A 23,536-nucleotide genomic window follows, 5' to 3' on the forward strand; every position below is an offset into this window, starting at 1 on the left:
GGTGGAATTTCTCTCCACCAAATTGAACATTTATTTGATAAGTTTAGTCCTATGTTTTTGTTTGTTTGTTCCTAGCTATGTACAATCTAAACATCAGCATTTAAGGAATTGCTCTCATGAAAGAAATAAGTATATCTGGTCAGGTAAGGACAAATATTAACTCCATTTTATTTTGTTTATTAATGCAAGTATAAATTGATGTATTATATTTTTTAATCCAGGGTTTGGTCTAAAACTTAATTTGGTGGAATTTTTGTTTGTTTTGTTTGTTTGTTCCTAGCTATGTATAATCTAAGCATCAGCATTTAAGGAATTGCTCTCATGAAAGAAATAAGTATATCTGGTCAGGTAAGGAAAAATATTAATTGTATTTTGTTTATTAATATAAGTATAAATTGATATATTCAATAAGCTTTTTTTTTAAATCCAGAATTTGGTATAAAACTCTTAATTTGGTGGAATTTCTCTCCCAGAGAAATCCTGCTGCATGGGATTGAAGTTGCGCATGCGCAGTAGAAGCGGAACCAAGCCTAAAACCCAAAATGGCCGGCGCAGAGGGAGACGATTCACTGTATCCTATTGCTGTTTTAATCGACGAATTAAGGAATGAAGATGTCCAGGTATAAGATGTTATATATCTGTTTATTGTGTAAGAACACTTAAGATTAAATTCAGCTTTTAAAATACCTTCTTTTAAACAGAGAAACAGCTGCTAATGTTAGCCAGCTAACGCTAACATTAGCATTCAATTAAACAACCGGCGCCTGTGTTGGTTTTTATTAAATATTATTTAAAATAAAGCGCCAGGGTCATGAACTATGGAGTAAAACAGACTCTGTGAGCGTCTCATCAATAGTTAGATGTGGAATCTGTCGTTTTGGAGCTTTAGCCGTGTAGTAATTCAGCCTGTTAATGGTGTTTGTGTGTGAGAGAAACTGCTCAGCTTTCAGCTGGTCTGGAGTCAGTCTGAGACACGGGTTTAAAGCACTACTGCCTAAATAATATTATATTCATGTGTGTAAGTCAGTCAGGTGGTTTTGGGTTAAAGAGTATTTTTTGCTTGCATTCTGACCAGTCCAGCCCAGTGTTGCCAACTGTTTTCAGGGGAAAGTCTGAAACAAGCTCAAAGTCGCTAGGTGACGTCACATCTTAATTCTCATACTGTTTATTGATGAGCAGTGGCATATCAAACTGCAGACAAGTGTTTCCAGGCAAAACAAACCTCGCCCGGTAGCACTTACGATCAATATGAGAGAAGATATCGTGGGGGGGAAACAGGTCCCCTATGGGTCCATGTGGCTACTGCTTATAAATAAAATTCGTTTCTGATCCTATGTCCATACAGTAAGGGTAGAATCTCACTGGGCTGCGACAGCCCGCGGCTAGTTGGAGACACAACAATTGCAATAAAATATGTGAATTAGTGACAATTTTCACTTGGAATCACACTGAATTGATATTTGCATATTTTACCGCAATTGTCTCCAACTAGTCGCAGGCTGTCGCAGCCCGGCTTTCCCTCGGCAGCCAGGGAAGTAGAGGAAGCCTCATGGAAACCGACTTGAAGGGTTCGCGACGGCTTTGCGGCTATTTTGAGAGATTTTGTCGCGCGAATTTTTTTGAACATGTTCAAAATTTCAGTGATCGACACTTTGCGACTCATGCGGGGAAATTGAGAAGCCCTGCGAATGTTACAAGACACTTTTGAAACACACTCTCGCGAATGACGTTCGCAAATTGTCACAAGCTGTTGTAGCCCAGTGAGATACTGGCTTAACTATAGCATAGCTGGGAGGTCCATATGGTGAAATACCGTGACCGAGGTCTTGAAAGTGCTGATCAAGGCCCTCTGGACCGAGGTCAGTATTCAAGGCCGAGGTCACGGTATTTCACCATACGGACCGACCTTAAGCTGGTAAATAATATATTTCTTTTTCTAACAGAAAACGAGAGCGCCCGAAAGGGAAAACTGAGCCAAGCCGCCATTTTGAATCCTCATTCACGGCTGTAATGCAAATGGCTTCCTCCTTGGTATACAAGTACACTTCCATGGCAGGAAAAAAAACTACATTTTGCTGCCTCTGTAGTCCCCTATTTATACAAATAGGAGCCATTCAGGATTCAGCCATGTTTTTGCTCGGTGCTAGTAAGTTAGAGGTTTTTAGCTTTCTCCTGAAATGTTTTCTTTTATTTCTTCTTCCTCAGGGTAGTAAAACTCTCTTTCGCTGTGAACACTGTCGTTATCGCTATCCATGCTGTAAAATTAATGCTATTATGCTGAGAAAAATGCTGGCAAAATTTGTAAGATTTTTGATAATCTTATAAATAAATCTTATAAAAAAAAAAAAAGATAAAAAATGCTACTATGTTTGTTGTGAACGAGCGAGTCGCCAGAGGTCTGTAACTGGGGTCCATACCATAGGATACGGACCTGCTCGCCAGCCAATCAGAGCGCAGGATTTGGACTGCGGGAATTTTTTATTTATTTACTCTGAGGCAGTAGTCACAAAAATGAAGTGTAATCCAAAAATGAACAGTTTAAAAAATCACAAGTAAAATACACCGTGTCTGTACTTTTTTTATATTATTCTACCCTTGCTTCTTACAGTTTTCGAAACTGAAACCTGTGAACCTAGGCTGATATATACTATACACACACACACACACACACACACATACACTGTTGCCATGACCTAAACTCTTATTTCTCAGAAATGGCCCGGCGCAAGAGCTCAGTGGAACGCACTTGCGCTTTGTAATAAGCAATCTAAAATTAGGTTCTACCTAATAGCAGAGCTTCCATTCAAATGAAAACAAACATGCAACAAATGATGGACTTTGATGTGTTTTCAATTTTATCACGAGAAGATAAATTTCTCCAAACTCACATATATATTATTCTTTTTACTATAAACTACAGTGTGCTTTAGGGATTTATAGGAGAATGTTTTGAAAACAAAAGATACACGATTCATGAAAACACTGAGTGGATTCCGGTCAACTTGTCAGATCCCGGAGGATTTCGCAGTGATTTCAAAATCAACATGATGGCTACGTTCACACTGCAGGCTGAAGTGACTCAAATCCGATCTTTTCGCCCATATGTGACCTGTATCCGATCTTTTATTGACAATATGAACGACACAGATCCGATTTTTTCAAATCCGACCCAGGCCGTTTGGATATGTGGTCCTAATTCCGATCCCTATCCGATCTTTTCATATGCGACTTCAGTCTGAACCGCCAGGTCGCATTCATCCGACTTACACGTCATCAACAAGCCACAAACGTCACTATTCTGCGCTGAAGTAGGCGGCGGGTCTCTCAAAAAAAGTTACAACAACATGGCGCATAATCACGGGCGCAGATAGAGGGTGGGACTCGTCCCATCCAGATTTAAATTCACCTCGTTCGGTCCCCCCCACTTATAGGGAGGAAAAAACGTCTATGCTGTCTTTCTTTGCATAAGGCAAACCTCACGGAAAAATCAAAAGACTAATTACCATTCGGTTTATTGAGGTGCACAGCAGTGTATACATAGTTGCAACAACTCACATAAAACAAAACAAAGACTGATATTCGGTTGGTTGAGCTGCGCAGACTGCACAGGTTGCGAACTCGAGCTTGGTTGCTATGGTAACCCACAAGAAGTTTGACAGGCATATCGGGGTTGGGGTTGGTTTGCTGGCAGCTTTGTCCCCCCCAGTTTTTTGTCCCCCCCAGTTCAAAAAACGTATCTGCGCCCCTGCGCATGACATCAATGCGAGGGACGCTTCGGGCTGTGAAGGTTCTGAATCTTCTCAATGGAAGGACGCAGAGGTTAGGGAGCTGATTTCCATTTGGGGGGATGCAGCTATTCAAGCTAGATTGGATGGGTCATACCGCAACCGGGCAGTTTTACTTCCGTAAACACTGGCCATGCTCACTGCGTGTGACGTCGTCGTATCCTGCAATGCGCATGCGGAACACTTTTAGGTCGCTTTTCGTTCATACTGAGGATCACATACAAGTCGCATATATTTGTTAATGTGAACGACCTCACAAAAAAAATCAGGTTTCACAAAAAAATCGGAATTGAGCATTAAGCCTTGCAGTGTGAACGTAGCGGATTATTTAGAATTAATTCCTACAACTCATTTCTATTAATTCACTTTTTTTTACACGTTTTCTTTCTCTTTCAGCTTGTCGCTTTTCTTGTGAAAGATTTCTTTGCCTTTCTCGAGCTTTTTCATGTCGTCTTTCCTTTTCTTCCTGTCTTTCTCTTCCCGGCTTTGAGTTCGTCTTTCTCTCCTTGGTTCACTTGTTTTGACCTCTTTTTAAAGTTTGTTAAAATGATTGTGTTGTGCTGTTTGAGTTGTTCTCAGTGGAAAAGCCCGATAAATATGAAATTATCTGCAGACAAAAATAAGTTATGTAAGCTCGCTCGTGCTTCTAGTTCCTGCCAAAATCAAACAGCCAATCAGAATCACGAGGGGCGTGGACAGACGGACGGACACGTCTGGGATCCTGGTGTGTCCATGAAAAATCAACTCGATGGGTTACCAGGTTTTCTTAAGTGTGGAGCTCTGCTATAAACGTGTCTGAAAGTGATTAGGTGTTCATGACGAGTAGTCTACGTCATAAGGCACAGCAGTAAAAGATTTCATGACGTAAGTGACAAGGGCATTGAAAGGGTTCATTAACGTGTTATTCAATTACGTTTTCAGTTGTGTAAACCTTATATCGTGATGTGTATTGGCATATTATTATGTTACACATCAGCCTTTTCGGTTTTTAGCCATGTTGAATGTAGCTTGTATCGTCGACGGCAGGCGTCACTTATCCTCGCAATCTTCACGAGACTTCAAACATGAAGAGTCAGCGCTGCCATTTTGAAAACTGTTTACACAGCGGTCAGATCACCGTATCATTCCAATTTAGATTAATTTCGAGATTTGTCAGCTTCATCAGCGATGGCGTGTCAGTCCTGTGCGCTGTGGCACCCGAAGGTGCGCCTTGGGCTGCGTGGGCACGCCGAGTGGACTCCAGCACGCACGCTGTGAACGAGGCGCACCTGAGCTCAATTAAGAAACCGTGTTTGCCTATTTAAGGACTGTGCTGATGCGTTTGCATCGCGAAGTATTACGATACGCGTGGACACATTACCGAGCCTTTCTATCCATTGTCTTGATTTCCTGTTTCGCGTTCTTGTCCTCGCTTAACCTTTGTTGTAGTGTTTGCGCCTCGACTGACCCTTTTGCCTGTTTTTGATCTCGCCTGCCGTATTGGATTGTTTGCCTGTGTATATATATTCTGCACTTTATTAAACCGTATACTTCTGTACATGTATCCGCCTCCCTCGTGTACGTGACATGGAGATTATTCCATACGACTTCGAACCAATATGGAGTAGAGAAGAGTTGGAAAAACGACAGGATAAGGACGCGTCCGTCGCGCTGGTATTTACATCATTACTGTCGCACAATTAAAACGTGCCAGATCAGGCGGTTGGTGGGTTTTCAAAATAATAAATACATGCGTGTATTTTTGTGATAAATGCATATTATACTGAGTGCATTTCCCGCATAATCCTCACTAAGGTTTCGGACAGCACTACAAAATGGCGTCCACGCTATATAGTGCCCTATATAGTGAGTAGGGAGCGATTTCGGACACAGGGAAAACTTCCAGCTTGATAACGTTGGCAGATGTCGGTCACTTTTGATTTCCGCTGTACGTTTTACTTCCGTCCTATGATGTCTCGCACAGGTCTCAACGAATCTCGTTTACAGCCGTTGCTTTGACATACGGACTGATGTATTACAGAGCACATTTCAAACACTCAGAACTTGCTATAGCAGCGACAAAATAGATAAATAGAATTTTGATGATAAATTTGCCTTCAGTTCTCTTAATTGGAACGCGTGTATGTGCAGTGCGTGACTGTTAAGGCCAATTTCTGCTGACAACGCAGTCCTCGCAGATAGTGTCGCAGATGGCGTCTGTGTAGCCCCCCCACCTTCACAGACGCTCTGCGCGCACCTCCCAAAAATTGTGACCATCGCAGAAGCCTCGCAGACAAGAGGGCTCTGATTGGTCCACTCTACATCCGCTGTACACGCACTTCCGCTTCCCTACTTTCCCGGTTTGGTTTGTTTTCACTACCGCCATTTTTAAAAACACGAGCGAAGATGGAGCAGCACGAAGAGCGGTTGATCGAGGAAGTGAGGAAGTACGTACATCTATATGACTCCAGTTCTAGTCATTATAAGTAACCGGAGGATAAACACTCCACTAATCACACCCACCAACTACTCCTAGCGATTTCGCGACTTCGTGCCCCCTTGCGTTGTAGCGGTGAATAACATCGTGCACGCCTATTACTCCCCGCTCAACGATAAATTACAACTGTCTGCGAAAAGCTATCTGCGAAAGCCTTGTCGCAAGAGCATGCAGAGGCCCTAACACTCTTAGATTCTTACAGCATGATGACGTAGTGGCTAGCGGCTCTATATGAGGCAGTCTACGCAACAAAAACGATTTTGACCTTTTTGGTGCCCTTGACCGGATGACCCTGAAGATGTTGGAGGTTCTATTTGAGACCAATGCCCATCTGTGAAAGTTTCATGAAGGTTGATCCAGCCGTTTTCCCGTAATACCGTTTACAAAGAAACCCGACCGAAAACAATACCTTGCCCCCTGGTGGACTCCGTCCCAGGTGAGGTAATAATGATGCATGAAGAAGGAATATGTTCACTTAGAATAAGAGTTTCATAAATCTCATCTCATTATCTGTAGCCGCTTTATCCTGTTCTACAGGGTCGCAGGCAAGCTGGAGCCTATCCCAGCTGACTACGGGCGAAAGGCGGGGTACACCCTGGACAAGTCGCCAGGTCATCACAGGGCTGACACTTATGGCCCTTTTCCACTACCCTTTTTCAGCTCACTTCAGCTCACTTCAGCCCGACACGGCTCGCGTTTCGACTACCAAAAACCAGCACGACTCAGCTCGCTTCAGCCCTGCTTAGCCCCTAAAACTCGCACGGTTTTGGAGTGGGGCTGAAGCGAGCCAAGCCGTGCCGAGTGAGGCTGGGGGCGTGAGCAGACACTCCCCTGTGCACTGATTGGTTAGGAGGCATGTCCTCACATGCCCACACATGCCCCGCGAGCACGCTGGGATCTGTAAACACCGCAAACCCGGAAGAAGAATAATTACGAATTACGAGAATTTCTGAAGCCTTATGCGCCTCGCCTCATCTATACGTTCTTGCCAGTATCTGTCCGCGTTGTCGGTGACAACAAGCCACAGCACCAAGACCAGCAACACTAACGACTCCATGTCCTCCATGTTTATTGTTTACTATTCGGGTCGTGAGACTACCGCTTAAAAGATCACTGATGTCACTGTTTGCACCGCATAACGACATCACCTGACGTCCACCCACTTTCGCTAACTCCACCCAATGTGTCCACCCACTTCCAGCCAGCGTGGTTGTAGTCGAAATGCAACTCCAACAGCCCCGCTCAGCTCGACTCAGCCCGACTCAGCACGGCACGGCTCAGCCCAACTCAGCCGCGTTTGTAGTGGAAAAGCGGCAATAGACACAGACAACCATTCACGCTCACATTCACACCTACGCTCAATTTAGAGTCACCAGTTAACCTAACCTGCATGTCTTTGGACTGTGGGGGAAACTGGAGCACCCGGAGGAAACCCACGTGGACACGGGGAGAACATGCAAACTCCACACAGAAAGGCCCTCGCCGGCCACGGGGCTCGAACCCGGACCTTCTTGCTGTGAGGCGACAGCACTAACCACTACACCACCGTGCCGCCCACTAAAAATCTCCTGCTTGCAATTTATTTGCCCCTTACACACATCCCGCAATCCACTGCACAGTTGGGAACTTTCAGTGGCCACGCCCAGACTGCTTATAATGGTACAAAAACCAATATTGGGCTATATAATCGGTTTCGGTGTTCAAATATCGGCTGCAAACTGAAATGTGATGTTAGATTGCTTTTATATGTCGAGTTACCGGTTCCATGGTATTTTTTTTTTTGTCAGCGCAGAACAGTGCATGACCGTCAGGCCAAAAAGTTGCAAGCCATTTGGGCACTCAACTTGAAAAACTTAAGTGCCCGAAATGTCACAGAGACGGCACGGCATTGAAAATAAATCTGTAATTGGTGGTGAATTTCATTTCCTGTTAGAGTAAAATAATCTGAAGGAAATCAAAGCCTACTTCTTACGATGGTATATTGTAAAATTATTGAAGAACCCGATTCTGAGCTCTTCAGCTCAGTACACTCTAGCAGTAAATAAAATTCATCACCAATTACATAATTACTAATCATTTGGGTTGAAAGAATTTTTTTTCCACATGAAAGCTAGCATTCACATAATGTCATTTTGTTTTTTGGAAAGTCAGCTGGGATAGGCTCCAGCTTGCCTGCGACCCTGTAGAACAGGATAAAGCGGCTAGAGATGATGAGATGAATGTAGCACGTGGGCGGCGGGGGGGTTCTACCTGCAGACTTTGCAGAACATTCCACTTTTCTTGTCATGCAGTAACCGGGGAAATTCTTGCTCTCAAGCATCCTGGAAGTCTCTTCATATTCCCTCTTTTTTTTTTTTTTTTGCTTCCTCTCCTCAGATTTCCTCTAGATTTTTGCAGGAGGGCGGTTTATTTCTGAATTTAACCACCTCTGCATTTCAATTGCCTGATGGCTGTGACAATATTCGCCCCGTTGTTATACAGGCGATCTTTTTCTCCTCTGTTTTCCATTCGGCAAGTGTCTCGCGCAATGCGTCTTCTAAATGGTCCGCTGAATGTGTCTCTGGCATGAAACTTGTCTGCAGGCATTTGGACTGCATTGCCCACTCTCGGTCCACATAATGTACGGTAGCTGACATATAGGGCATCATGTTGCAGCTGGACCACATATCCGTTATCAAGACCAAATATTCCACATCACCTAGCGCTTTTTTTTCTTTACGTGCCAAAGCCTCGGATGAGTATCTAATACTTTTAATAATAATAATAATAATGTGGTATTAAAATCCCCCCCCCCCCCCCCCCCCCCCCAGCCCACGATATGATCGTCCATCACGATGTTTCGATGCCAATTAAGGGGACATCGCACAGGCCTACTCCAGGGCCAGGGTTAGCGGACTCAGCCATGTGAAGTCAGAAATAAAATGAACACTCATTCTTCTGTCGCCGTCTCCAAAAACCGGGATTAGAGTCTTTGTGTTAGTACTTAATATATTTTTAAAATTGATTTGATGATTCACTGTGTACGTTTGTGCGGAAATACCACATAATGTTTAATCATCAACTGGTATTGCTAACAATGGCTTGAGCTGGTGTTGCGAATTGCTGGTGTTGGTTTTCTGACTCGTTCTACTGGACTGTGGTCAACTTGTTTGCGACATCGTTTCCAGCTCCGGCTTCTGAGTCAGTGAACATCACATGCGTTTATTCTTGGGTTTCTGTGACATCACAGCCGCCTCATTATTCAGAACTTTAGCTGGTGGTCCTCCAAAGCTCAGTTGACAGTGTTTGTACGGAGAAGGTGCACTGCTCGCATGAAAAATGCCTCATGCTTGCGTTGTTTTCGGTTGTTCGAATCAAACCGTCGAACTAAGAAAAGTTTCTTCAGGGTTCGGTGTGAACTAATAAAGGGTGAACAAAGACAGGATTTCACAAAAAGACGTGGAGAAAGGTGGCTTTTGAACCTCTCGCTGAAATCGAAGGGAGCCGAGTCGAAGCATGCTCGAGTTTGCAGCGATCACTTGGTAAAAGGTTTGTATTTCCCTCTCAGCCATGGCTTTAGGGTTTTCCAAGGACTTTTCTTACTAAGTGTTATTTTACGTTACTTTTTTTTCGTCATGAAGCGCTAAAGTCCCCAGCTGTTTCTTTGTTTACTCCTCACAAAGTCCATCGCGACAAAATTCTTCCCCAGCCGTACAGTTACAATGCGCCGTGATCACTTCTCCGTCTTGTTTAACTAAGATCCAGGTCTTTAAAGGGGTTTCTGATGATCTTTGTGAATGATTTAGCTGAGAGATAAGAGCCAACACAAGCGAGAATCAAGCCAACTGTTTGTTTACGCTTGGTTGTAAAGACACGAACGAAAAGCTTAAACACACTTACACGGGCAAAAACAATCCAGGATTCATTGGGCAGCGACTTGATCCCGAGGTCCTTTACCCAGCCGCATACAACAAAAAGTCGTAAGCCTCCATACTCTTCCACGCTTTCATCTGTTTTGCGGTGTAGAAGGACGTCTGCAACACCAGATAGTTCGAGATGTCGGGGAGCTCGACTGAAGGGTAGTTTTCGAGATCGTATGACAAATCCTTCTTTCCCAGACTGTAGGGGTGGATTCCATTGCACACAGCAATCTTCTGAATAGATCTAAAGCCAGCAGTGGCTTCTAGATTATGAGCGTACTCTGATAACTTGTCGCTAGTTGTTTGCACTACGGCAGCCGTTTTGGTTTGCTAGACCACCAGCTGTTTTACCGGAAGTGAAATGGCTAAGAAAAGTCACATGACTGAAACCCAGGAATAGCATAACAGGGTTTTTTTCTAGAAAAATTTAGTATGAGGGTGCTCACCATGGCGAGGGAGCGAAGCGGGGGGGGAGCTGGTGCCGGTTGTCCCGCCCCCCCCCCCCCCCGCCGTGCAAAGCCTTTGAAAAATGCTCCAATGGGACATTCTGAGGCTATCTGAGAGGGAAATTGTAACAAATTGTCTGTCAACATTGAAAAAGAAAGAAGTAATCATCTTCTGCCCCGGACAGTCTTTGGCTTTCTTCTGCTTCGTGCCGCGGGATGACATCTTTAAATGCCCAAGTGTCAACAAAAACAACTCGCGAACTACTTCTGTCAAAAGCTCCCGCGCCGGTGGGTGAAAGGTCATTCAGTCTCAAGAACTCTCGCGCTACAAGTCAGCTGACGTTGTATGTAACCCATGTCAAATCTCTCGAGAGCAGCCGCGACAAGTAAACAACATGGCGCCTCAGTCTGGAAAACGCCAATTCGGATTGTTTTTGCACCGTCTGGCGGTGTATCTACTATGATTGGAATATTTTTGGAGTAATTATAACGTATTTGATGATCAGACACATTGTCACGTAGTGTTGCTGGGATGTTTTCACGGAGTCGGTAAGGGGGTGCACGCCGAGAGTAAGAGGGCGCAGCGCCCCGTTCCCCTGTTTAGACGAAAGCCTGCATAAGATGTCATTAGATCAGAAAAGATCATTTTTGATCGAGTGTACGTTTCCTCAGTCAGTCTGTCGTCCGTCTTGCACACTCACTTCAGCTCAAACGGTTGTTAATTAGCGATGCCCCAATCCGATTTTCAGTAGAAGTCCACTATTGACCAAAAACACGGGTAGGGAGGAAGAGGATTTTCTGTTCCAGAAAACCGTCAATTCCATTTTTCCCCCCTTTTCTGTAATAAGAGATGGGAAAAGTTTCTATGTACCGATGACTGATTGATATAGTTTGAGATCTGAAATAGACAACAACAAAACTTGAGCAATAAAATATATTTTTCAGTTTCTACATAATTATAGACTTTCAGGTTCAAACTGTGAATGTGAGAGAAAGTTGAAATAATGTATGGTATCGTCTCCACTGAAAGACGTCATATCAGGACTCGACGTTAACTTTTTAATCCATTCGGACGCGCAGCATGATTTTTCACTTGTCCTGACCGTAACCTTTTTATTACTGTGTTTACGAGCTCTGTGAAAGGAAAATAGTTAACGGAGTTTATCAAAAAGCAGGTAGAGTTATGATCATTCTGCTTTAATGATTTATTTTTCAATAAAATTCAAACTTTAACTGTAATAATAAACAAAAACTATCCAATACCCTGTTATGGTGTGTGTGTTGTTCTAACCCATAGACATATACACAGACGCCGCATTGAGCTGGTGGCCTGTTGCTGGGATACGTCAGAGTGTCCGCCATATTTGATGTGGCAAATCTTCCCCGTAAACCAGGGGTGGGCAGTTATTTTTTCCATGGGGCCACATGAGAAACAGAAAATTTTGTGGAGGGCCGGACCAAAAGGCTGAACTAAATTCTACATAATATTAATTGTATTTCTTTATATAAAGCAGTAAATAACATTTTTACAAGCTGCTAAGACTGGTAAGAGTATGGAAAAAACGAGGTTACCTTACAAAAAATGTCATTTATTCAATCAAATTTCCCAAAACAATGGTTAACAAAATATGAATGTTTGTACTTTTTTTTTTTTCAGTCACATTCACCCCAAAACACAGTAAAGACATCACAAAATTGTCTTTCTACTCCAAATATCAAGCAAGATACATCATATTATAATAATGACGCCCACATTTGTAGTCTAATCACCTCATTTGGTGTTTTTTATTTGTTCAGTGAGAGAAATCTAGTCTCTGTTGGTCTTTAACGAGTGCATCAGAGTCAGGTTGAATGTCTGAGGTGGAGATGCGAAGCACAGCTGGCAGATGATCATCAGTCGATTCGGTGTAGGAATCAGATCTACAGATCGGCTCGGGCTCCGGCGCCTGCTGGTAACGTCACGCTATGTGATTGGCTGGACCGTTTAAAGGATGACGTACAAGTTTGTGGTTGGTCTGGACAAATTACGGAAGTAGTTATCGCGGGATTAGGTTTCGTGGGATTTCATGTCATGTTCATGTCGCGCGCATTGCGTTTTTGTTGAACACAACTTCAAAATAAAAGCAATGCACATTCAGTCCATGCATGAGGCAAAATTTAAAAAATACGTTTTTGTAATTTCTAATTAACCTTACGCGGGCCGGTCAGAATGACCCAAAGGGCCGGATGTGGCCCGCGGGCTGTAAAATGCCCAGGTCTGCCGTAAACCAATGCAAGTAAATGGACTGAACTTCATAAAGCCCCTTTCTACAATAATATTTAACTCGATGCCTTTTATTCACCCATTAAGACACACGTGTATATATTTGCGAAACAAACAGGCAACAAAACAACACACAACTTTTAATGTGATGGTTATAAATAGTGTGCGAAATACCCTGTACACTGCAAACTAGCGACAGATCCGCGATAGATAGCTCAGGTAAGCTAATCAGTCAGCATACCGTAGCAAGCTACCAAAACCTGAGGCCACAATAACCAACCTACAAGACTGAATATGATAAATGATGGAAATAGTGAAAAATAAAAATGTACTGTGTTATTTATTGAGTCACCACACAGACCTACTCTCGCTGAATAAAGTGAGCTGAATGACCGCCAAACTGAGTTCGGCCAGGTTCTAACGTCATACCAAAACAAACTACATCACTGATTCCTTCACATTCAGAAAGGTTAAAAACATTCATCATACGCTCAAAAACGTCCATCATAGTGTGGCACTGTATTCTCTAATTCTCACTGCTTATAACTCTACACCTCCCCGGTGGAGATGAGCTGGGAACCTGAAGGAACAGCTCCCTCTCTGATCCTGACTGTCTGACCTGTTCTGTCCAAATCCTCCGTTCTGAAGTGTTCACTGCACAGCATGGATGACGGAGTAGCAGAAAACCCTTCCCGTCGCACAGCTGTCTCCCACTGCTTTTTTATCTCTTTATTTTTGGGAAACCTACATAGTATGTGAAAAGTTAGCGAAGCAACTAACAATCAGCGTAGTTACGAAGGAAATACTTCGTTGGTTGGAGACAGGTTTCACCGAGCGGCTGTTATGCGCGAGACTTCATATTAGCCACAAAGTCAGAAAAATCTGTTTGTAAAATTACGTTATAATGACCAAATACAATGAGAAGTATTTTTCCAGTCTCACCTGTGAAAGGTAATCCCATGTGATCTCGTTTGGACGGTAAACCTGTTGGTACAGTTAAACGCAGCACATGAACGAGGCATCTTTATTCTCGGCTACTGTCTAGACGCTATACCAGAGACGGTTGAAGAATCTCCACTTTACCACATCCAATATGGCGGCGAGGATGACGTATGATTCTACGCAGAATGCGGCGTCTATGGTTCTAACCCATGACCTGATCTGCAGTTTTAAGAGTTCGACTCGCCCAAGTTCAGAGCTTCTGGAGGAAATAACGTTAAATCTTGAGAAATCCAGTAAAACCTGAACTATAAATTTAATTTAGGGGGCGTTGTGGCTCAGTTGGGTAAGGCGCCATACCATAAATCCAGGGACCGGGGTTCGATTCCGACCCGAGGTCATTTCCCGATCCCTCCCCGTCTCTCTCTCCCACTCATTTCCTGTCTCTACACTGTCCTATCCAATAAAGGTGAAAAAAAGCCCCCCAAAAAATCTAAAAAAAAAATAATAATTTAATGAAATGAAACTGAAAGAAAGCTAGTTGGTCATAAGGGGGACAGAATCCTGTTGTGAATGAAAGCGAACCGTGAGTGAGTTCGGCGCTGTTGTAAAATTCCCATGAAGTGTTTTACCACGTTTGTAATGGTTAATGTGAACCATACAAAAGAAAAATATAATGAAATGAAGATTCACCACAGGTATTTATTTTGAGGTATTTGATGGCAGTTTTTCTGATTTCTATGCATTTAAAGTCTAATAATTAGAGATTATTAGAGATAGAGATTACACTGTGGATATTTTTACGCACGCACCTGCTGTACTCGACTGCCCCGGGATTTCGCCAACAATAACACGGCCGGATCACTGAGCCCATGTTTACGTTAGACCGTATCAGCGGATCATCAGATTAACGTTTTTAAAACGATTAGCGTGCACACAGCAACGCCAATACACGGATACGCTCGACTCCGCAGGCATCCTGCGCTCCAAATCACTCCGCCCTGAACAGCGAGTGCCCTCTGGAGGGTGCGCACTCCGGCCCTGCGCAGCTCACAGAGCGCGCGAGTGAAGTGAACAAGCAATGATTCGGGACTGAGCCGCTGTGTGTGAGATCCCAGCGCATATCACTCACCACTTGCAAGTGGAAGGATGGCAAGCCTAAAGACAATCATAACTACACAATGGGCAGTATTTGCATCAGTATTTGCAGTATTTTCATACTTTTATACTCTTTAATGAAAGGTGATACAAGGCGGAAGTCCGCGCCGTTTTTCAGCAGTCGCGTCACATGACCAACACCAGCGAATCAGGAAGGTGGATGTCACAGTGACGTTGTCCAATGAGACGCCAGCTAGAGCTCAGCACAGTGTATCCGCGTATTCTCAATGTTTACACAGCACCGGACCAGACACGATCTGGATTGAATACGTGGACGCTGGCGGATTCCCGTTTCCCGGCGTTTCCAGGCGGTTTAATGTAAACGGACAGTGCATCCGCGAAGAAAACCAGACAGATACGGTCTAATGTAAGCTTGGCCTGAGGGGATTGAACTGGTTTTATTGGAACATTATTGATGTAACTCTCTTGAATAATTATACTATAAAAATGTTCACTATTGTACATCAGCATTGTGAGCGGCTTTGTATTTTCCTGCTCCAGATGTTGTGGTGGATTTTTTTTTTTTTTTTAAATCCATTCGGTGTGCACACTGCTCATAAACCCTTGCTTCATTTACAACACAGAGATTTGATTTCTTTTTGCCAAAAAAAATATCCCCTAACCCTCGCTGTATAGTGTGTGGATTGAATTTCTCAGGCTTTGAAACTGGATGCGGACAAAAACCCATTTTCCGTTTTAGAATCGCAGTTCTGTTTCAGACAAGCGATTTTCTGCAATTTCCACTTTTTTTTTTGTGATCATGGGAAAATCATCATCATACTTGCATGACATTTGAGGATCAGATAAATTTTCAATTATAAAACAATACACAGGACAATCTGGCCTGCAACGCTTGCAGATGCGCTCTGAATAACATGCTGTAAAGTGGAAACATCAGTGTTTCAAGGAGACGCTGGAAGCTTCTGCACAACGAATCTCAGACAGCGTGCAGAAGTTTAGTCAGGTTTATGTTTTCTTGCCACACTGGAATTCTTCTTTTATTTTTACCCAGGTTTAAAATTTTGCACAGAGTGGCACTTTGTTTTTCTTCTGCATTGGTGTTTGATGCAGCTGGCTATTAAAGGAGAACTGAAGTCATTTTTAAACTTGCTTTATTTCTTAGTGTTATTCAGTTACGTTTTCAGTTTTAGTAACCTTATATAGAAGAAATAGAAGAAACCTTTATTCGTCTCATGCACACTTCAAGCACAGTGAAATTCATCCTCTGTGTTTAACCCATCTGAAGCAGTGAACACACACATCGTGACTCGTATCGGCAACTAATTGCAATTAAATATTATACTTATCGGCCTAGTCCAGACCTGGGCATTTTACGGCCCGCGGGCCGCATCCGGCCCTTTGGTTCATTCTGACCGCCCCGCGTAAGGTTAATTAGAAATTACAAAATAAAAGTATTTTCTAATTTTACCTCATGCATGGACTGAATGTGCATTGCTTTTATTTTGAAGTTGTGTTCAACAAAAACGCAATGCGCACGACATGAACATGACATGAAATCCCACGAAACCTAATCCCACGATAACTACTTCCGTAATTTGTCCAGACCAACCACAAACTTGTACGTCATCCTTCAAACGGTCCAGCCAATCACAGTGTGACGTCACCAGTAAGCGCCCGAGCCGATCTGTAGATCTGATTCCGACACCGAATCGACACGGCATCATTATTATAATATGATGTATCTTGCTTGATATTTGGAGTAGAAAGACAATACTGTGATGTCTTTTATTGTGTTTTGGGGTGAATGTGACCTGAAAAAAATGGTAAACGTTCACATTTTGTTAACCATTGTTTTGGGAAATTTGATTGAATAAATGACTTTTTTTTTTTTTTGGTAAGGTAACCTCGTTTTTTCCCCCATACTCTTACCAGTCTTAGCAGCTTGTAAAAATGTTATTTACTGCTTTATATAAAGAAATACAATGTTACGCAGAATTTAGTTCAGCCTTTTGGTCCGGCCCTCCACAAAATTTTCTGTTTCTCATGTGGCCCCATGGAAAAAATAATTGCCCACCCCTGGCCTATTCGGTTTTTAGCCGTGTTGAATTTAGTTCGTTTGGTCCACGGCAGGCGTCGCTTATCCGCGCGATCTTCGCGAGACTTTGAAACGTGAAGTGTCAGCGCCGCCATTTTGAAAACTGTTTTCCAAACCAAATATTGCACAAAAACGAGTTTAAATGACGATTACTGCCTACTTTTTTCAAACTTTCCTGATTGCTATCAAAACAAACAAAACTTCCAGCTTGATTACGTCAGCATTCGAAAGAGGGCGCGCGCGTCTTTTGACGACGTTGGCGGATGTCGGTCGCTTTGATTTGCGCTGTACGTTTTACTTCCGTCCTACGATGTCTCGCACAGGTCTCAACGAATCTTGTTTACGGCCGTCGCTTTGACATATGGACTGATATATTACAGAGCATATTTCAAACACTCAGAACTTGCTATAGCAGCGACAAAATAGTGATCAAAAATGCATCCCGATATTTAATAAAATGAGAAATAGAATTTTGATGATAAATTTTGCCTTCAGTTCTACTTTAAAGTGCTGCTAAATTCTCTTTTCTTTAATTTTTGTCCTCATTTCTATACTTTGCTCGAGACGGCACAGTTTCTACACACATAAACGTTCATTTCGTAAGAGCACCAACATTGTTCATCAGGCTATTTTACTTATCGGATCAGTAAATATCGGTATTGACCAAGGTTTAAAGCGATCCAGCCTTTTGAGTTCATAAAATCGGTGAAATTTAGTTCCCTCTGAAATCTGATCATTGTGATATGTTTATTTCTGTAATATCTCAAATATCAGGCCATCCTGTGGCTGGGAAGTTATTTAATTTGAGGGGATTAAAGCAAATGTGCATGAAATTGCTTGCTTCGTGCAGTCAAGCAGACAGAGGAAGTCCGTGTGTGTGTGTGCGCGCATGCGCAGGTTTCCCTTTGAGCGTGCACTGACAGTTCCATCATTCTGTCGCTAAACGAACAGCTGATCACACCGAGGTGCTCGCTGAGCGCCGATGTTTGTTTATTAGTTTGGTCCTGCGTTTCCTTTCCTTCGTATAGAACATAACGTCTTTTCTTCTCGCTTTCTTTCCGTTACTGTAGTCAGTCTTTCACGTTTCATTCGCACACTCACGTCCTCCATTTTTCTCTCCTGTTTCAAATTTGTATCCCACAATGCCTTGCGCAAACAGGGAAAACCCACCATGTGATGCATGATGTAGTATCTTGTATTGGGTCATGGTGAAGCAGGAAAAAGTAGCGGAGAATTTAGGGCCACGCGGTTCTAAATTCATTAGTTCTATTTAAAAAAGCTAATAAAATTGGAAGTCTGTGATTCAAACTCAGTAGCTTTCAGTCCACTAAACAAAAATAACTTGAAAAATCTGAAAGGCGGTCTAGCTTTAAGTTTGTGGTATTGGAATCGGTATCAGACATGGTAAAGGGTTGAATTGGGTGGGTTGGAAGCGGGCAGCTCCTGGACCAGAGTTGAGAACCTGTGTTGTGTTTCAGGGCAGTGCTGGGAATCCTGGATAAAAGTTTTTTTTAAATAAATTAATATGCCATTTTATGGTCACAGTAATATTATGGCTTACAGGTAAAGAACATTCTTGTACCAGGGCTTAATAGTGCAAATTTGGTTTGTTTCCTATAAGGTACTGATGTACATTTCTATCTCTGGGGAGAATAAAAAGGCAGGAAAAGCAAAAATTGGAGAAGGATTGGCTATATATCTCGTTTTGAAGTTTTGTATGGAGTCTGGTGATTTAATTTCTCATTGTTTGTTTGTATCTGCAGTTGCGCTTGAACAGCATCAAAAAGCTGTCGACTATTGCCTTGGCCCTGGGTGTTGAGAGGACACGCACAGAGCTCCTACCCTTCCTTACTGGTATGTCATCTTCGTCTTTATTACTTACATATAATGTATGTAGCTAAGGCTGGACTAACTGAAAATGCTCTGAGGAAGTGTTACTGTTTGAGTAGTAATCAGTGACGTGCTAAAGCATTCCTCTCTCTTTTCATACAGACACGATTTATGATGAGGATGAGGTGCTTCTTGCCCTGGCTGAGCAGCTGGGGAACTTCACCGTGCTGGTCGGAGGGCCGGAGTATGTGCACTGCCTCCTGGTAAGACTATTAACCAGTTAAGCGCAAAAGAATGTTGAAACTTAAAATGTAAAGGGGTTAAAAAAAAAAAGGCGATGAAGGTTCTGTTTAATGGTCATTCAGTTATCTATAACCCCGGCAAAAAATATGGAATCCCTGCTCTTGGAGGCTGTTCATTCAGCTGTTTTACTTTGTAGCCAAAAAAAAAAAATCAGATATGACACATTATTTTATTTAACAGCTGAACATTCTGGCTTTTGTAAAATGTATCTTAAATTAAATTGTAATTAATGGCACTTTTCTTTTTTAAGATGAAGTAGAGGAAAAGATTATGGAATCACGCTATAACTTGTATTTCAGTTGAGTGCGTGTAGACCTTATAGGAGACACGCAGAACCTTTTATTTTTAAATACGTTTGAGTGGATAGTATCGCCATCCTTGACTCTTTGTATGCTGCATAAATGGGAATTTAAAAATTTTTTTCGCCATCCGGTTTCCATCAAATCCTGCGCTCTGATTGGCTGGTGAGCAGGTCCGTATCCTACAGTACAGACCTCTGGCGACTCGCTCATTCACAATATCATACATTTATCTTTTTTTATAAGATATTTAAGATTTTTATCAAAAATCTTATAAAATTTTGCCAGCATTTCTCAGCATAATAGCATTAATTTTACATCATGAATAGCGGTAACGACAGTGTTCACAGCGAAAGCAAGTTTTACTACCCTGAGGAAGAAGAAATAAAAGAAAACATTTCAGGAGAAAGCTAAAAACCTGTAACTGTTGCTAACGCCGAGCAAAAACATGGCTGAATCCTGAATGACTTTTTTTTTTTTTTTTCTCTTCCCCTGCCATGGAAGTGTACTTGTATACCGAGGAGGAAGCCATTTGCATTACAGCCGTGAATGAGGATTCAAAATGGCAGCTCGGCTCGGTTTTCCCTTTCAGGCGCTCTCATTTTCTGTTAGAATTTGGTAAAGAAAAAAAATATTATTTACCAGCTTAAAGGTGCCCTTCCACCAAAAACGTTTTAATACTGGCTCTTTTTGAAATACCATAGTTCACTCCAAGTTGCATATGCATGCTGCATGTGAAAATGTAATTCTCCTCCCATTCCCTGTATTAGCTTATGAAAGAAAATAGTCGGAAAAACGAGCGGATCTGAAAAAGCCCTACAAACTTGCATCACTTCAAAAAATGGTATTCATGGCCTCGCCCACCTTGGCTTGCAACCGCCCACGGGAAGAAAGTTCGGATTTACGTGCGAGGAGAGAGAGCAGAGCCCATCTCGTCAGTGGCTAACGAAGAGGACCTAACAGCAAGTTGAAAACATGTCTGAACAAGTTTGTGCCTGTGTTATTTGTGGCAGTAACACATCAATGTTGCATATTTGGGGAGGCTGGGACCTCCCCTGCGAGTTACGAGCGTTCAAAGTCGGGCTGGAGTTGCCGACAGAAACGAAACCTAAGCGGAGTGCCTCGGGGCGAAGTACGTCCCGAGGCGCAGGGCTAGCCCGCCCTGGCAGTGCTGGTTCGTTGGGGAGAGGGCAGAGGTCGCTGGCTGCCAAGTTTGGGGAGGCTGGGAGCTACCCTACCCGAGTTACGAGCATCCAAAGTCGGGCTGGAGCTGCCGACAGAAACGAAACCTAAGCGGAGCAACGTTGCAAGATAGAAGAGCTGAAGAATAAATGGTTGGAATTTATCTTTGGAACACCACCAGCGAAGTATAATGCAGCGTTAGTACTGTGTTCTGATCATTTCAACCACAGTCACTTTTCAAACTTTGGTGCCTTCAGTAGTGGTTTTGCTTCGAGGTTGTTTTTAATCCCTGGATCTGTCGACCACCTGCTCACAAGCTGTAAGTAAAACATGAACTTTTTGTTCGAAGGTTTTTGTGACAAAATAGCATGTTCATATTCTCCATGTTAGCATGCATGACATGGTCACAAGCTAGGCAGGGATGAGTTTTCCGCTTTTCGGCGGATTTCCGCTTTTTCTGAGTAAAAAAACGACATTTTTATATTATGCCAAATCCGCTGAATTTTTTTAAAATTAATTTGGGGGGGTTGGGGTATGTTCCTTCATGCTGTTCAAACTTTATTAACTCCAACAATGTTTACACATTATTTGTAAGTCGCCATCTTTAGTCTCGTTGAAATCTCGTTGAATGTGATGTAAAATTCGTTGAATGTGATGTAAAATTCGTTATTGGTCAAAACATCGATGTCGAGACCATAATAGCCAATCAAAACAGTTTTTACAAAGACACCCACATCCGCTTGTTCTGACCCACTGGAGGTAGCGTCACAGTGCGGTTAGCCAATCAGAGGTAACACGTTTACAGGTCATGAATATTAATGAGTAAGAGCTGAAATCCTGTCGTTCTCTCGCCACCCGCTCCTCCACCAAACTAGAACAGCCTGAAACAGGAGAACCACAGCATTTTTTTTTCACCAAAACCGGCTCACAGGGCATTCATTCATACTAGAGACCACCGCACAATTAATGAAAAAACGATGCCATGGGACCTTTAAGGTCGGTCCATATGGTGAAATACCGTGACCTCGGCCCAGAGGGCCTCGCTCAGTACTTTCAAGACCTCGGTCACGGTATTTCACCATACGGACCTCCCAGCTGGTAAATAACATGTATATATTTTTGAGAGTTAAAATCGACCGCAAAGTTGGCATTGGAGCTGCTCCGCTGAGCCAGCCAGCCCTGAGTGCGTGACGTCACAGCAGGAACCGGTTTTAAGGCCGAGGCCTTTGACAGCTATAGACCAAAGTCATATAAATAAAAATTTATGGTGAAAGTAAGAAATACCGTCACCGACTTGCTCAACTAAGACTGATTTGACTTCATTGATTGTGGGTTGACTCTCATTAGAACAGGATGGGTGTTATAACTTATGCAACAGACATGTATACATGCATGCATTTTCACTGATAAAACGTAAAAGGCGAATTAAATAATCAGATGAACTGAGACCATCGCATTCTGAAGCAAATTAAATAATCTTATACCGCTAACTTAAACACACAATACAAGTTACATGCGTTAATCTAAATGCAGGTAAACAAGAAGTGGTGTTTTTGTTTTGTATCCAAATGAGAGTTGTAGCTTACCCGTCTATGTTCTTACTTCTTGAAGGCTGATCTTGTGGCCGATTGTTTTGAAACGATCTCACTTTCAGTTGTTCGTTCAGTTCTCTGTTCATTCACTTCTTCCACATAAGGGCGAGTTATTGCTGCTGAGGCAAACATATCTAGCGGCGAAATCAGATGGCTGCTCCACTCGTTCTCCATTTTCTCCATACTGAGTACTCCGCCATTACTGCTCAGCTCAGGCAATTACTAAAACCCAGGACGGGACGTCACCGGTTTTAGCAACAACCGCGGGGAGGTCACTGCCCGAGCGATATGTCCCGTTCCATCCCGGGTTTTAGCAACAACCCTCGGCTCATGCTCTGGGAGAACTGGTGCAACTGAACTTGCTTTCCTTTTCTTATAGTTTTATTTTCCTTTAATTGTTGGTACTGCACCCTCTTTCAATACGGGCTGATAGCCATCGCTCCTCAACAGATCAGAGGTCTCGTACGAGTCTTCAGTAAAATGTGCAGAGCAGAGGAGAGACCACTTCATAGGTGCCCAATGTGCCTGTGAACTTTTCGCAAAACGCATCCAAATCTTTGCAGTTTGAACATTCTTGGACCATGAATGCAACGTAAATCCACCTTCTGTCATGTTGCTGCACCCGCCAGCAACACATCTACGTGGCATGGTGATAAATTAGCTCAAAATGGAGGATCGGAGTTGCAGTCAGCTCTGTGTTTTAGTCTAGCGGAAATGGCCATGAGGCCGATAGACTTCTTGCTGTGACGTTACGGACGTCAAGGTCATTCACTCAGACCGCTACCTATATGAGTCACTTTAATTGTAAAAATTACTATATTAGATTTATTGTTAACGCTTAACTATTCCTGTGCCATTCTTGAGGTCTCAAGGCGTTTATAATGAAAGTGAGGCCATGGTTCTGCGTATCTGCTTTAATGAGCTGTTACACCTGGCTGACAGGAAACATGACCCCATCAAGAGAACTGTCAGCTGAAACAATGGAGAGGATTATAAAACTCCTTAAAGAAGGGAATTCAACACGGAGTGTGGCAAAAGATGTTCCCAGTCAGCGGTGTCGTCTAAAATTTGGAGCGAGTACAAACAAGATGTTAAGGTTGTAAAAGGGAAACGTACAGCTAGACCAAGGAAGACATCGTCAGTGTCAGGACAGGAAACTCAAAGCAATATGCCTTGAAAATAGAAAATGAAACGCAAATGGGTAGAAACAGGAGTCAGCGTTTGTGACCGGACTGTAAGAAATCAGCTGAAGGAAATGGGATTTACATACAGAAAAGCCAAACGTAAACCATCACGAACATCTAAACA

General features: G+C 42.8%; 1 protein-coding gene across 1 annotated transcript in view; it reads left to right on the forward strand.

Moving 5' to 3' along the window:
- The first annotated feature begins 510 nt into the window (after positions 1-510).
- The window catches only part of ppp2r1bb (protein phosphatase 2, regulatory subunit A, beta b), a 51,040-nt gene continuing 28,014 nt past the window's right edge, over positions 511-23,536 (forward strand). Inside the window, exons 1-3 of the mRNA XM_060943840.1 lie at positions 511-620; positions 18,786-18,876; positions 19,015-19,115. Of these exons, the coding sequence (XP_060799823.1) occupies positions 543-620; positions 18,786-18,876; positions 19,015-19,115 (270 nt within the window). The 5' untranslated portion in view covers positions 511-542. The remainder of the gene's footprint in view (positions 621-18,785; positions 18,877-19,014; positions 19,116-23,536) is intronic.

This window comes from Neoarius graeffei, chromosome 17, assembly GCF_027579695.1.
Source record: "Neoarius graeffei isolate fNeoGra1 chromosome 17, fNeoGra1.pri, whole genome shotgun sequence".
Taxonomy (NCBI): domain Eukaryota; kingdom Metazoa; phylum Chordata; class Actinopteri; order Siluriformes; family Ariidae; genus Neoarius; species Neoarius graeffei.